At 46.9% G+C, this 17,001-nt stretch overlaps 1 protein-coding gene across 1 annotated transcript in view; it reads right to left on the bottom strand.

The window, feature by feature from the left end:
• The window catches only part of LOC109881241 (MYCBP-associated protein), a 59,970-nt gene that overhangs the window by 22,083 nt on the left and 20,886 nt on the right, over positions 1-17,001 (bottom strand). Inside the window, exons 10-14 of the mRNA XM_031811060.1 lie at positions 11,030-11,153; positions 10,082-10,190; positions 9,242-9,434; positions 7,503-7,691; positions 6,586-6,732 (exon numbers count right to left, since the gene is read on the bottom strand). Coding sequence (XP_031666920.1) covers positions 10,132-10,190; positions 11,030-11,153 — 183 coding nt within the window. The 3' untranslated portion in view covers positions 6,586-6,732; positions 7,503-7,691; positions 9,242-9,434; positions 10,082-10,131. The remainder of the gene's footprint in view (positions 1-6,585; positions 6,733-7,502; positions 7,692-9,241; positions 9,435-10,081; positions 10,191-11,029; positions 11,154-17,001) is intronic.

Genomic DNA, 17,001 nt, shown 5'->3' with positions numbered 1-17,001 from the left:
TGTCACCCACTCTGTGTGAAAACACCTATCCCCTATATATAGGGTGTCCACCCACTCTGTGTGAAAACACCTATCCCTATATATAGGGTGTCCACCCACTCTGTGTGAAAACACCTATCTAGCCCTATATATAGCGTGTCCACCCACTCTGTGTGAAAACACCTATCCCCTATATATAGGGTGTCCACCCACTCTGTGTGAAAACACCTATCCCCTATATATACGGTGTCCACCCACTCTGTGTGAAAACACCTATCCCCTATATATAGGGTGTCCACCCACTCTGTGTGAAAACACCTAGCCCCTATATATAGGGTGTCCACCCACTCTGTGTGAAAACACCTAGCCCCTATATATAGCGTGTCCACCCACTCTGTGTGAAAACACCTATCCCCTATATATAGCGTGTCCACCCACTCTGTGTGAAAACACCTATCCCCTATATATAGCGGTGTCCACCCACTCTGTGTGAAAACACCTATCCCCTATATATAGCGTGTCCACCCACTCTGTGTGAAAACACCTATCCCCTATATATAGCGTGTCCACCCACTCTGTGTGAAAACACCTAGCCCCTATATATAGGGTGTCCACCCACTCTGTGTGAAAACACCTATCCCCTATATATAGGGTGTCCACCCACTCTGTGTGAAAACACCTATCCCCTATATATAGGGTGTCCCACCCACTCTGTGTGAAAACACCTATCCCCTATATATAGGGTGTCCACCCACTCTGTGTGAAAACACCTATCCCCTATATATAGGGTGTCCACCCACTCTGTGTGAAAACACCTATCCCCTATATATAGGGTGTCCACCCACTCTGTGTGAAAACACCTATCCCCTAATATAGCGTGTCCACCCACTCTGTGTGAAAACACCTATCCCCTATATATAGGGTGTCCACCCACTCTGTGTGAAAACACCTATCCCCTATATATAGGGTGTCCACCCACTCTGTGTGAAAACACCTATCCCCTATATATAGGGTGTCCACCCACTCTGTGTGAAAACACCTATCCCCTATATATAGGGTGTCCACCCACTCTGTGTGAAAACACCTATCCCCTATATATAGGGTGTCCACCCACTCTGTGTGAAACACCTACCCTATATATAGGGTGTCCACCCACTCTTGAACACCATCCCCTATATAGGGTGTCCACCCACTCTGTGTGAAAACACCTATCCCCTATATATAGGGTGTCCACCCACTCTGTGTGAAAACACCTTCCCCTATATATAGGGTGTCCACCCACTCTGTGTTGAAACACCTATCCCATATAGGGTGTCCACCCACTCTGTGTGAAAACACCTATCCCCTATATATAGGGTGTCCACCCACTCTGTGTGAAAACACCTATCCCCTATATAGGGTGTCCACCCACTCTGTGTGAAAACACCTATCCCCTATATATAGGGTGTCCACCCACTCTGTGTGAAAACACCTATCCCCTATATATAGGGTGTCCACCCACTCTGTGTGAAAAACACCTATCCCCTATATATAGGGTGTCCACCCACTCTGTGTGAAAACACCTATCCCCTATATATAGGGTGTCCACCCACTCTGTGTGAAAACACCTATCCCCTATATATAGGGTGTCCACCCACTCTGTGTGAAAACACCTATCCCCTATATATAGGGTGTCCACCCACTCTGTGTGAAAACACCTATCCCCTATATATAGGGTGTCCACCCACTCTGTGTGAAAACACCTATCCCCTATATATAGGGTGTCCACCCACTCTGTGTGAAAACACCTATCCCCTATATATAGGGTGTCCACCCACTCTGTGTGAAAACACCTATCCCCTATATATAGCGTGTCCACCCACTCTGTGTGAAAACACCTATCCCCTATATATAGGGTGTCCACCCACTCTGTGTGAAAACACCTATCCCCTATATATAGGGTGTCCACCCACTCTGTGTGAAAACACCTATCCCCTATATATAGCGTGTCCACCCACTCTGTGTGAAAACACCTAGCCCCTATATATAGCGTGTCCACCCACTCTGTGTGAAAACACCTAGCCCCTATATATAGCGTGTCCACCCACTCTGTGTGAAAACACCTATCCCCTATATATAGGGTGTCCACCCACTCTGTGTGAAAACACCTAGCCCCTATATATAGCGTGTCCACCCACTCTGTGTGAAAACACCTATCCCCTATATATAGGGTGTCCACCCACTCTGTGTGAAAACACCTATCCCCTATATATAGGGTGTCCACCCACTCTGTGTGAAAACACCTATCCCCTATATATAGGGTGTCCACCCACTCTGTGTGAAAACACCTATCCCCTATATATAGGGTGTCCACCCACTCTGTGTGAAAACACCTAGCCCTATATATAGGGTGTCCACCCACTCTGTGTGAAAACACCTAGCCCCTATATATAGCGTGTCCACCCACTCTGTGTGAAAACACCTATCCCCTATATATAGGGTGTCCACCCACTCTGTGTGAAAACACCTATCCCCTATATATAGGGTGTCCACCCACTCTGTGTGAAAACACCTAGCCCCTATATATAGGGTGTCCACCCACTCTGTGTGAAAACACCTATCCCCTATATATAGGGTGTCCACCCACTCTGTGTGAAAACACCTATCCCCTATATATAGGGTGTCCACCCACTCTGTGTGAAAACACCTATCCCCTATATATAGGGTGTCCACCCACTCTGTGTGAAAACACCTATCCCCTATATATAGGGTGTCCACCCACTCTGTGTGAAAACACCTATCCCCTATATATAGGGTGTCCACCCACTCTGTGTGAAAACACCTAGCCCCTATATATAGCGTGTCCACCCACTCTGTGTGAAAACACCTATCCCCTATATATAGGGTGTCCACCCACTCTGTGTGAAAACACCTAGCCCCTATATATAGCGTGTCCACCCACTCTGTGTGAAAACACCTATCCCCTATATATAGGGTGTCCACCCACTCTGTGTGAAAACACCTATCCCCTATATATAGGGTGTCCACCCACTCTGTGTGAAAACACCTAGCCCCTATATATAGGGTGTCCACCCACTCTGTGTGAAAACACCTATCCCCTATATATAGGGTGTCCACCCACTCTGTGTGAAAACACCTATCCCCTATATATAGGGTGTCCACCCACTCTGTGTGAAAACACCTATCCCCTATATATAGGGTGTCCACCCACTCTGTGTGAAAACACCTAGCCCCTATATATAGGGTGTCCACCCACTCTGTGTGAAAACACCTAGCCCCTATATATAGGGTGTCCACCCACTCTGTGTGAAAACACCTAGCCCCTATATATAGGGTGTCCACCCACTCTGTGTGAAAACACCTATCCCCTATATATAGCGTGTCCACCCACTCTGTGTGAAAACACCTAGCCCCTATATATAGGGTGTCCACCCACTCTGTGTGAAAACACCTAGCCCCTATATATAGGGTGTCCACCCACTCTGTGTGAAAACACCTATCCCCTATATATAGGGTGTCCACCCACTCTGCCTAGAGAGTGTGTGAAAACACCTATCCCCTATATATAGCGTGTCCACCCACTCTGTGTGAAAACACCTATCCCCTATATATAGGGTGTCCACCCACTCTGTGTGAAAACACCTATCCCCTATATATAGGGTGTCCACCCACTCTGTGTGAAAACACCTATCCCCTATATATAGGGTGTCCACCCACTCTGTGTGAAAACACCTATCCCCTATATATAGCGTGTCCACCCACTCTGTGTGAAAACACCTATCCCCTATATATAGGGTGTCCACCCACTCTGTGTGAAAACACCTATCCCCTATATATAGGGTGTCCACCCACTCTGTGTGAAAACACCTAGCCCCTATATATAGGGTGTCCACCCACTCTGTGTGAAAACACCTAGCCCCTATATATAGCGTGTCCACCCACTCTGTGTGAAAACACCTATCCCCTATATATAGGGTGTCCACCCACTCTGTGTGAAAACACCTATCCCCTATATATAGGGTGTCCACCCACTCTGTGTGAAAACACCTATCCCCTATATATAGGGTGTCCACCCACTCTGTGTGAAAACACCTTTTGTTATTGAAATTTCACTTCCTTACGTTAAAAAAACCCAACAGTTTTACCAAGACAAATATGATTCTTCATGTCCTGAATCGTTCAGTGGTGTCTAAAAGGCTGGATGTTGTAACTTAATACATCCCATAATGAGCACTGAGCTCTGTTGACGTAGCGGTGCCGATTTCTCCTAGTGACTTTAGAGGATTTTACATGTTGTGGTGGTTGTTTCTGCGGGTCGCAAAAAGCTAAGTCTGAAAACAAAAAGCTAAGTCTGAAAACAAAAAGCTAAGTCTGAAAACAAAAAGCTAAGTCTGAAAACAAAAAGCTAAGTCTGAAAACAAAAAACTAAGTCTGAAAACAAAAAGCTAAGTCTGAAAACAAAAGCTAAGTCTGAAAACAAATTGCTAAGTCTGAAAACAAAAAGCTAAGTCTGAAAACAAAAGCTAAGTCTGAAAACAAAAAGCTAAGTCTGAAAACAAAAAGCTAAGTCTGAAAACAAAAAGCTAAGTCTGAAAACAAATTGCTAAGTCTGAAAACAAAAAGCTAAGTCTGAAAACAAAAAGCTAAGTCTGAAAACAAAAAGCTAAGTCTGAAAACAAAAAGCTAAGTCTGAAAACAAATTGCTAAGTCTGAAAACAAAAAGCTTAGTGCTCCTTTGACATTTCACAGAGATATTCCTGTTTTTTTTTGTGAGAAATCTTACATTAATATCAAAAGCGTATACAAAACTTAATGTGAAAATACTACACGTCATGTCTCTAAATCAATATGTATCTGACCTCGATATTGTTTTATGCCCTGTGGGTTCAAGAAGAAGGATGGCGAGGTTCAACGGTGAACCTGTCAGTTCATCTTAATTCTCTGACACGATGCTTTTATCCTGATTCAGGACAAAAACATTCATCTGGCTCTCATTGATTTAGTCTCCCTAATTCTGGTCATCCTACAAGGGTAAAAACTCCAACAACTTTTTAACAGATTATCATAGAGACATGAGGTTTGGCCAATTGGTTTTCTCAGAGGAGTATCTACACAATGTACATATTTACCCATTGGTCAAAATATGGGTTTTGATTGGACACCCTACTATATAGTGCACTACTATATACAGAGACAAGCTCCTAGCTCTTTCTGGCTCACACAGGAAGCCCAATTCTGATGTTTAAACAGGAAGCCCAATTCTGATGTTTAAACAGGAAGCCCAATTCTGATGTTTAAACAGGAAGCCCAATTCTGATGTTTAAACAGGAAGCCCAATTCTGATCTTTTGACCAATTATTGTCAACATATCTCAGTTGATTGTTAAGGATGAATCAGGGTGTGTCCCAAATGGAATCCTATTCCCTACATAGTGCACTACTGCAACTATGGGAACTCGTCAAAAATAGTGCACTATATAGGGTTCCATTTGAGAGGCACATCAGAGTGATGATGCTGGCTGTGTGGAACAGAGAGAATGGACGTTCAGAGTGATGATGCTGGCTGTGCGGAACTGAGAGAATGGACATTCAGAGTGATGATGCTGGCTGTGTGGAACAGAGAGAATGGACGTTCAGAGTGATGATGCTGGCTGTGTGGAACTGAGAGAATGGACGTTCAGAGTGATGATGCTGGCTGTGCGGAACTGAGAGAATGGACATTCAGAGTGATGATGCTGGCTGTGTGGAACAGAGAGAATGGACGTTCAGAGTGATGATGCTGGCTGTGTGGAACAGAGAGAATGGACGTTCAGAGTGATGATGCTGGCTGTGTGGAACTGAGAGAATGGACGTTCAAAGTGATGATGCTGGCTGTGTGGAACAGAGAGAATGGACGTTCAGAGTGATGATGCTGGCTGTGTGGAACAGAGAGAATGGACATTCAGAGTGATGATGCTGGCTGTGCGGAACTGAGAGAATGGACATTCAGAGTGATGATGCTGGCTGTGTGGAACAGAGAGAATGGACGTTCAGAGTGATGATGCTGGCTGTGTGGAACAGAGAGAATGGACGTTCAGAGTGATGATGCTGGCTGTGTGGAACTGAGAGAATGGACGTTCAGAGTGATGATGCTGGCTGTGTGGAACTGAGAGAATGTACGTTCAGAGTGATGATGCTGGCTGTGTGGAACTGAGAGAATGTACGTTCAGAGTGATGATGCTGGCTGTGTGGAACTGAGAGAATGTACGTTCAGAGTGATGATGCTGGCTGTGTGGAACAGAGAGAATGGACGTTCAGAGCTGTTTTAGTGTCTCTATGCTTAGGAGTCTGTGGTCGTGACAGTCTATTGATTTTGGGGGGCATTCTTTCCCCCCCGTCTTTGTTAAAGGTAGACTGAGCCAGATTGCAACGAGCAGCATCGCAGATATTAAGATGAGCTCAATGCAAGACTTTGCTCTCACAGAGGTGCACTTCTCGCTCCGACGACGTGGTAGCCATGGGAACCACAACAGCAGAGAGGTGATGCCTCTTAGTTGTGGTGGAAATTGAGCGGATATTGTGTCTACTTGGTGCATCTCTCTGAGTCTACCTTCAAGGTGTAGTGTACCTTTGGGTTCCTGTTGTGGAAGTGTTCTTCCTCTGTGGTGTAGAGCTCCGCAGGGGAGCCGGGTCTCTCTGGGGTGAGGACACCTCGTAACACGGCACACACCAACGACCGACACACTGACGCAGCCTCTCTCTGCTGCAGCTCCCTCTACACACACACACACACACACACACACACACACACACACACACACACACACACACACACACACACACACACACACACACAGAGACACACACACACAGAGACACACACACACACACACACACACACACACACACACACACACACACACACACACACACACACACACACACACAGAGACACACACACACACACAGACACACACAAACACACACAGACACACACACACAGAGACACACACACACAAACACACACACACACACATACACATAAACACATGAATACACAAACAAACACAATTATGCTTAATACAACTGTGAAGTTACAAACACACCCTCCCTCCTCACATCCTCCCTCCCTCCCCACACCCTCCCTCCCTCCTCACATCCTCCCTCCCTCCCTCCTCACACCCTCCCTCCCTCCCCACACCCTCCCTCCCTCCCCACATCCAACCCTCCCTCCTCACACCCTCCCTCCCTCCTCACACCCTCCCTCCCTCCTCACATCCTCCCTCCCTCCTCACACCCACCTTCCCTCCCCACACCCTCCCTCCCTCCCTCACCACACCCTCCCTCCCTCCCTCCTCACATCCTCCCTCCTCCTCCCACCCTTCCTCCCCACACCCTCCCTCCCTCCTCACACACTCCCTCCCTCCTCACACACTCCCTCCCTCATCACACCCTCCCTCCTTCCTCACACCCTCCCTCCTCCCAGCCTCCTCCCTCCTCACACCCTCCCTCCTCCCCCCACCACACACACACACACACACAGACCTCCAGAGTGTGTCTCTGGTCAGCCGGTCTTGTCCTGGTAAAGAGCCACGCCCCTCAGTGTCACCTGGATGGAGGCTCCGCCCAGCAGGACAGGGTGTGTGTTGAGACGCCACACCTCTGTCCTGATGCCTGGGACCTCCGACTTAAATATAAACTCTACACGCTTGCTGTCACCTGGTAGAATCACACCTGGTACAGAGATAGATAGAGAGAGACAGAGAGAGATGGGGAGGGGAGAAGGAGAGAGAGAGATGGGGAGGGGAGAAGGAGAGAGAGATGGGGAGGGGAGAAGGAGAGAGAGATGGGGAGGGGAGAAGAAGAGAGAGATGGGGAGGGGAGAAGGAGAGAGAGATGGGGAGGGGAGAAGGAGAGAGAGATGGGGAGGGGAGAAGGAGAGAGAGATGGGGAGGGGAGAAGGAGAGAGAGAGATGGGGAGGGGAGAAGGAGAGAGAGATGGGGAGGGGAGAAGGAGAGAGAGATGGGGAGGGGAGAAGGAGAGAGAGATGGGGAGGGAAGAAGGAGAGAGAAATGGGGAGGGGAGAAGGGGAGAGAGAGATGGGGAGGGGAGGAGAGAGAGATGGGGAGGAGAGAAGGAGAGAGAGATTGGGAGGGGAGAAGGAGAGAGAGATGGGGAGGGGAGAAGGGGAGTGAGAGAGAGATGGGGAGGGGAGAAGGAGAGCGATGGGGAGGGAATAAGGAGAGAGAGAGAGAGAGAGAGATGGGAGAGGGAGAAGGAGAGAGAGATGGGAGAGGGGAGAAGGGGAGAGAGAGAGAGAGATGGGGAGGGGAGGGGGAGAGAGAGAGATGGGGAGGGGAGAAGGAGAGAGAGATGGATAGAGAGAGAGAGATGGGGAGGGGAGAAGGAGAGAGAGATGGGGGAGGGAGAAGGGGAGTGAGAGAGATGGGGAGGGGAGAAGGGGAGAGAGAGAGAGAGAGATGGGAGGTGAGGGGGAAGGGGAGAGAGAGAGATGGGGAGGGGAGAAGGAGAGAGAGATGGATAGAGAGAGAGAGATGGGGAGGGGGAAGGAGAGAGAGAGAGATGGGGAGGGGAGAAGGAGAGAGAGATGGATAGAGAGAGAGAGATGGGGAGGGGAGGAGGAGAGAGAGAGATGGGGAGGGAGAAGGAGAGAGAGATGGATAGAGAGAGAGAGATGGGAGGGGAGAAGGAGAGAGAGATGGATAGAGAGAGAGAGATGGGGAGGGGGGAAGGAGAGAGAGATGGGGGAGGGGAGAAGGGGAGTGAGAGAGATGGGGAGGGGAGAAGGGGAGAGAGAGAGAGAGAGAGATGGGGAGGGGAGAAGGGGAGAGAGAGAGAGAGAGAGATGGGGAGGGGAGGGGGAAGGGGAGGAGAGAGAGATGGGGGGGAGAGAGGGACAGAGAAAGAGAAAGGACAAAGCAGGTTGTAATTATGACATGCATTGACGTAAATGCTGCCAGCTGAACAAAAACACAGCGTGTGTGTACGTACATGGTGTGTCTGCAAATACATGTGCAGTGTGTGTGTGTGTGCACCTGTGGAGGTGTTGAAGTACAAGTGCTGTGTGTGTGTGCCTGTGGAGGTGTTGAAGTAGAAGTGCTGTGTGTGTGTACGTGTGTGTGTGTGTGTGTGTGTGTGTGTGTGTGTGTGTGTGTGTGTGTGTGTGTGTGTGTGTGTGTGTGTGTGTGTGGGTGTGTGTGTGTGTGTGTGTGTGTGTACCTGTGGAGATGTTGAAGTAGAGGTGCTGTGTGTGTGTGTGTACCTGTGGAGGTGTTGAAGTAGAAGTGCTGTGTGTGTGTATGTGTCCTGGCGTCAGGGAAGCTATGTGGTACAGCCAGGCGCTGCCAGCTGTAGTAGACTGCTGTACTGCCCTCGTTCTGCACCTCCATGTCTGAACGGGCTCTCTCTCCTGACAGGGCCTCAAACGTTACCCTGGCGCTGATACCCACCTCCCCCTGGGAGGAGAGAGAGGGAGAGAGGGGGAGAGGGGGACAGGGAGGGAGAGAGAGAGAGAGAGAGAGAGAGAGAGAGAGAGAGAGAGAGAGAGAGAGAGAGAGAGAGAGAGAGAGAGAGAGAGACAGAGAGAGAAAGGGTTGAGAGGAGGATGAAGAGGAGATGGGAAGGAGGAGGGAGAGAGAGAAAATAGGTTTAGAGGAGGATGAAGAAGGAGATTGGGAAGGAGAGGGGAGAGAGAGAGAAGAGGTTTTAGAGGAGGATGGAGAAGGAGATTGGGAAGGAGGAGGGAGAGAGAGAGAAGAGGTTTTAGAGGAGGATGGAGAAGAGATTGGGAAGGAGGCGGGAGAGAGAGAAGAGGTTTTAGAGGAGGATGAAGAAGGAGATAAGGGAGGGGGAGAGAGAGAAGAGGTTTTAGAGGAGGATGAAGAAAGAGATTGGGAAGGAGGAGGGAGAGAGAGAGAAGAGGTTTTAGAGGAGGATGGAGAAGGAGATTGGGAGGGAGGAGGGAGAGAGAGAGAGAAGAGGTTTTAGAGGAGGATGAAGAAGGAGATTAGGAGGAGGAGGGAGAGAGAGAGAGAAGAGGTTTTAGAGGAGGATGAAGAAGGAGATTGGGAGGGGAGGAGGGAGAGAGGAGTGTGTGGTGTACCTTGTGAGAGGTGGAGTTGCCTGTCCAGCGGGCGGGCTGCCCACAGAACCTCAGGGCAGGCACCAGCACCGCGTCCAGCATGACATCATCAAACTGCGACAGGGGGTCACTGGGAACAGACAGGGGGACAGGTTATCTCTCAAATGCCATCCTATTACTTTTTAACAGAGGCCCCTATGGGCCCTACAGAGTGAATTAGGTGCCCTCTGTACCATAAGGCTCTGGGTCGAAAGTAGTGCACTAGGACTATATAGGGCATTCAATTTGGGATGTACACTCAGTCACTATCGGCCAATGGACCAACATGAGAATATTTTTAACTTATTTTATTTTATTTAACCTTTATCTAACTGGGCAAGTCAGTTAAGAACAAATTCTTATTTACAATGACGGCCTACCGGGGAACAGTGAACTGCCTGTTCAGGGGCAGAATGATATTTACCTTGTCAGCTCTGGGATTTGATCCAGGAGCTTTTCGGTTACTGCCCAACGCTCTAACCACTATGCTACCTGCCGCCCCCAGAATCAATACACACGGTCACTATTGGCAACGCTACAATGGAACCAACATGAGGATATCATCAGAATCAATACACACGGTCACTATCGGCAACGCTGCAATGGACCAACATGAGGATATCATCAGAATCAATACACACGGTCACTATCGGCAACGCTACAATGGACCAACATGAGGATATCATCAGAATCAATACACACGGTCACTATCGCAACGCTACAATGGACCAACATGAGGATATCATCAGAATCAATACACACGGTCCTATCGGCAACGCTACAATGGACCAACATGAGGATATCATCAGAATCAATACACACGGTCACTATCGCAACGCTGCAATGGACCAACATGAGGATATCATCAGAATCAATGAGCCACTAGATAAACTGTTTGTTAGTGAATTAGGATGGGGGGGTATTTCTTACTGGTTTTCCTTCTGCTCCACCTCCCTAAGCTCCTCCCTCTCCTCCTCCTCCAATAGGGGCTCTGCTTCACAGTGACAGAGGTGAAGGGCTGGCCTGAGCCAATCACCTCCAAGCCATCTATCTCCTAGAGAGGAGGGAAGAAGACAGTATAGTGAGAGACTGGGAGAGGGAGAGAGAGAGAATAGGGTCCTGTGGCTCTAGCCAATAGTAGTGCACTATGTAGGGAATAGGGTCCTGTGGCTCTGGCCAATAGTAGTGCACTATGTAGGGAATAGGGTCCCGTGGCTCTGGCCAATAGTAGTGCACTATGTAGGGAATAGGGTCCTGTGGCTCTGGCCAATAGTAGTGCACTGTGTAGGGAATAGGGTCCTGTGGCTCTGGCCAATAGTAGTGCACTATGTAGGGAATAGGGTCCTGTGGCTCTGGCCAATAGTAGTGCACTATGTAGGGAATAGGGTCCCATGGCTCTGGCCAATAGTAGTGCACTATGTAGGGAATAGGGTACTGTGGCTCTGGCCAATAGTAGTGCGCTGTGTAGGGAATAGGGTCCTGTGGCTCTGGCCAATAGTAGTGCACTATGTAGGGAATAGGGTCCTGTGGCTCTGGCCAATAGTAGTGCACTGTGTAGGGAATAGGGTCCTGTGGCTCTGGCCAATAGTAGTGCACTGGGTAGGGAATAGGTTGCCATTTGGGATGCATGCTATAACTAGGGAACAAACCAGACAGTAATTGTTCACAGAAATATGGCTGAACAGAGTATCAGAGTATCAAGGTGACAGGTAACAACATAACAGGAACAGAGTATCAGGGTGACAGGTAACACAACATAACAGGAACAGAGTATCAGGGTGACAGGTAACACAACATAACAGGAACAGAGTATCAGGGTGACAGGTAACACAACATAACAGGAACAGAGTATCAGGGTGACAGGTAACAACATAACAGGAACAGAGTATCAGGGTGACAGGTAACAACATAACAGGAACAGAGTATCAGGGTGACAGTAACAACATAACAGGAACAGAGTATCAGGGTGACAGGTAACACAACATAACAGGAACAGAGTATCAGAGTATCAGGGTGACAGGTAACACAACATAACAGGAACAGAGTATCAGAGTATCAGGGTGACAGGTAACACAACATAACAGGAACAGAGTATCAGGGTATCAGGGTGACAGGCAACACAACATAACAGGAACAGAGTATCAGAGTATCAAGGTGATAGGCAACACAACATAACAGGAACAGAGTATCAGGGTGACAGGTAACAACATACAGGAACAGAGTATCAGGGTGACAGGTAACACAACATAACAGGAACAGAGTATCAGGGTGTCAGGGTGACAGGTAACAACATAACAGGAACAGAGTATCAGGGTATCAGGGTGACAGGTAACAACATAACAGGAACAGAGTATCAGGGTATCAAGGTGACAGGTAACAACATAACAGGAACAGAGTATCAGGGTGACAGGTAACACAACATAACAGGAACAGAGTATCAGGGTGACAGGTAACACAACATAACAGGAACAGAGTATCAGGGTGACAGGTAACACAACATAACAGGAACAGAGTATCAGGGTGACAGGTAACACAACATAACAGGAACAGAGTATCAGAGTATCAAGGTGACAGGTAACACGACATAACAGGAACAGGGTATCAGGGTGACAGGCAACACAACATAACAGGAACAGAGTATCACGGTGACAGGTAACAACATAACAGGAACAGAGTATCAGGGTGACAGGTAACACAACATAACAGGAACAGGGTGACAGGTAACACAACATAACAGGAACAGAGTATCAGGGTGACAGGTAACACAACATAACAGGAACAGAGTATCAGAGTATCAAGGTGACAGGTAACACAACATAACAGGAACAGAGTATCAGGGTGACAGGTAACACAACATAACAGGAACAGAGTATCACGGTGACAGGTAACAACATAACAGGAACAGAGTATCAGAGTATCAGGGTGACAGGTAACACAACATAACAGGAACAGAGTATCACGGTGACAGGCAACACAACATAACAGGAACAGAGTATCAGAGTATCAAGGTGACAGGCAACACAACATAACAGGAACAGAGTATCAGGGTGACAGGTAACAACATAACAGGAACAGAGTATCAGAGTAATCAGGGTGACAGGTAACAACATAACAGGAACAGGGTATCAGGGTGACAGGTAACACAACATAACAGGAACAGAGTATCAGAGTATCAAGGTGACAGGCAACACAACATAACAGGAACAGAGTATCAGGGTATCAAGGTGACAGGTAACAACATAACAGGAACAGAGTATCAGGGTGACAGGTAACACAACATAACAGGAACAGAGTATCAGGGTGACAGGCACCCACTGTCTTCATCTCAATATGTAGTCTCTGTTTCTACACGCTGTCTTCAGCCATCTCATCATGTAGTCTGTTTCTACCCACTGTCTTCATATCAATATGTAGTCTCTGTTTCTACCCACTGTCTTCATATCAATATGTAGTCTCTGTTTCTACCCACTGTCTTCATCTCATCATGTAGTCTCTGTTTCTACCCATCATGTAGTCTCTGTTCTACCCACTGTCTTCAGCCGTCTCAATATGTAGTCTCTGTTTCTACCCCACTGTCTTCATCTCATCATGTAGTCTCTGTTTCTACCCATCATGTAGTCTCTGTTTCTACCCACTGTCTTCAGCCGTCTCAATATGTAGTCTCTGTTTCTACCCACTGTCTTCATCTCATCATGTAGTCTCTGTTTCTACCCACTGTCTTCATCTCATCATGTAGTCTCTGTTTCTACCCACTGTCTTCATCTCATCATGTAGTCTCTGTTTCTACCCACTGTCTTCATCTCATCATGTAGTCTCTGTTTCTACCCACTGTCTTTATCTCAATATGTAGTCTCTGTTTCTATCCACTGTCTTCAGCCGTCTCAATATGTAGTCTCTGTTTCTACCCACTGTCTTCATCTCATCATGTAGTCTCTGTTTCTTTCTGACCATTTCTCTCTCAATCTGTTCTCAGCTCTCTCTCTCTCTCAATCTGTTCTCTCGCTCTCTCGGTCTCTCAATTCAATTCAATTCAAGGGCTTTATTGGCATGGGAAACATGTGTTAACATTGCCAAAGCAAGTGAGGTAGACAACATACAAAGTGAATATATAAAGTGAAAAACAACAAAAATTAACAGTAAACATTACACATACAGAAGTTTCAAAACAGTAAAGACATTACAAATGTCATATTATATATATATATACAGTGTTCTAACAATGTACAAATGGCTAAAGGACACAAGATAAAATAAATAAGCATAAATATGGGTTGTATTTACAATGGTGTTTGTTCTCTCTCTCTCTGTGTCTCTCTCTCTGTCTCTCTCTCTCTGTCTCTCTCTCTCTCTCTCTCTCTCTATCTCTCTGTCTCTCTGTCTCTCGCTCTCTGTCTCTCAATCATCTATCTGACAGCACATTCTGTCTTTGTCTGTTTCTCTGGACACATCAAACTCCCAGTCAGACCACACTGACATCCACACACGTCAATGAACCCAAACACACACACCACCACCCGACCAGAATATACAGGTTCATTACAACCTGCCTTACACCATTCTCATATTAATGAGTGTGTGTGTGTGTGTGTGTGTGTGTGTGGAATGAACTCCCCCATAATAAGTGCCTGTTACTTAAGCTGCTAATCAGGTCTAATTGACAATTAGTATGCACAGAGGGTGAGGAGAGGCAAAGCTGTCGGTGTCTGTTTTATGTATGTGTGTTACGTGTGCTAGTGTTTCTGGACCAGTGTGTGTGTCTGACGGTGCCCCAGGTCTCTCTCAGTGATAGGGTTATTGTTATGTTGTAGAACAGTAGAACAGGACTGTCTCAGTGACAGGGTTATTGTTATGTTGTAGAACAGTAGAGCAGGACTGTCTCAGTGACAGGGTAAGTGTTATGTTATAGAACAGGACTGTCTCAGTGACAGGGTTATTGTTATGTTGTAGAACAGTAGAGCAGGACTGTCTCAGTGACAGGGTTATTGTTACGTTGTAGAACAGTAGAACAGGACTGTCTCAGTGACAGGGTTATTGTTATGTTGTAGAACAGGACTGTCTCAGTGACAGGGTTATTGTTATGTTGTAGAACAGTAGAACAGGACTGTCTCAGTGACAGGGTTATTGTTATGTTGTAGAACAGGACTGTCTCAGTGATAGGGTTAGTGTTATGTTGTTGAACAGGACTGTCTCAGTGATAGGGTTAGTGTTATGTTGTTGAACAGGACTGTCTCAGTGACAGGGTTAGTGTTATGTTGTAGAACAGGACTGTCTCAGTGACAGGGTTATTGTTATGTTGTAGAACAGTAGAACAGGACTGTCTCAGTGACAGGGTTATTGTTACGTTGTAGAACAGGACTGTCTCAGTGACAGGGTTATTGTTATGTTGTAGAACAGGACTGTCTCAGTGACAGGGTTATTGTTATGTTGTAGAACAGTAGAACAGGACTGTCTCAGTGACAGGGTTAGTGTTATGTTGTTGAACAGGACTGTCTCAGTGACAGGGTTATTGTTATGTTGTAGAACAGGACTGTCTCAGTGACAGGGTTATTGTTACGTTGTAGAACAGTAGAACAGGACTGTCTCAGTGATAGGGTTAGTGTTATGTTGTTGAACAGGACTGTCTCAGTGGTAGGGTTAGTGTTATGTTGTAGAACAGGACTGTCTCAGTGACAGGGTTATTGTTATGTTGTAGAACAGGACTGTCTCAGTGATAGGGTTAGTGTTACGTTGTAGAACAGTAGAACAGGACTGTCTCAGTGACAGGGTTAGTGTTACGTTGTAGAACAGTAGAACAGGACTGTCTCAGTGACAGGGTTATTGTTATGTTGTTGAACAGGACTGTCTCAGTGACAGGGTTATTGTTACATTGTAGAACAGTAGAACAGGACTGTCTCAGTGACAGGGTTATTGTTACGTTGTAGAACAGGACTGTCTCAGTGACAGGGTTAGTGTTACGTTGTAGAACAGTAGAACAGGACTGTCTCAGTGACAGGGTTATTGTTATGTTGTAGAACAGTAGAACAGGACTGTCTCAGTGACAGGGTTATTGTTATGTTGTAGAACAGGACTGTCTCAGTGACAGGGTTATTGTTATGTTGTAGAACAGGACTGTCTCAGTGACAGGGTTATTGTTATGTTGTAGAACAGGTCTCTCTCAGTGACAGGGTTATTGTTACGTTGTAGAACAGTAGAACAGGACTGTCTCAGTGATAGGGTTAGTGTTATGTTGTTGAACAGGACTGTCTCAGTGACAGGGTTATTGTTACGTTGTAGAACAGTAGAACAGGACTGTCTCAGTGATAGGGTTAGTGTTATGTTGTTGAACAGGACTGTCTCAGTGACAGGGTTATTGTTACGTTGTAGAACAGTAGAACAGGACTGTCTCAGTGATAGGGTTAGTGTTATGTTGTTGAACAGGACTGTCTCAGTGACAGGGTTAGTGTTATGTTGTTGAACAGGACTGTCTCAGTGACAGGGTTAGTGTTATGTTGTAGAACAGGACTGTCTCAGTGATAGGGTTAGTGTTATGTTGTTGAACAGGACTGTCTCAGTGACAGGGTTAGTGTTATGTTGTAGAACAGGACTGTCTCAGTGACAGGGTTATTGTTATGTTGTAGAACAGTAGAACAGGACTGTCTCAGTGACAGGGTTAGTGTTACGTTGTAGAACAGGACTGTCTCAGTGACAGGGTTAGTGTTATGTTATAGAACAGGACTGTCTCAGTGACAGGGTTAGTGTTATGTTGTTGAACAGGACTGTCTCAGTGATAGGGTTATTGTTACGTTGTAGAACAGTAGAACAGGACTGTCTCAGTGACAGGGTTATTGTTACGTTGTAGAACAGGACTGTCTCAGTGACAGGGTTATTGTTACGTTGTAGAACAGGACTGTCTCAGTGACAGG

This window comes from Oncorhynchus kisutch, unplaced genomic scaffold (assembly GCF_002021735.2).
Source record: "Oncorhynchus kisutch isolate 150728-3 unplaced genomic scaffold, Okis_V2 Okis01b-Okis20b_hom, whole genome shotgun sequence".
NCBI classification, from domain to species: domain Eukaryota; kingdom Metazoa; phylum Chordata; class Actinopteri; order Salmoniformes; family Salmonidae; genus Oncorhynchus; species Oncorhynchus kisutch.
This window is presented reverse-complemented; position numbering and strand designations above follow the sequence as displayed.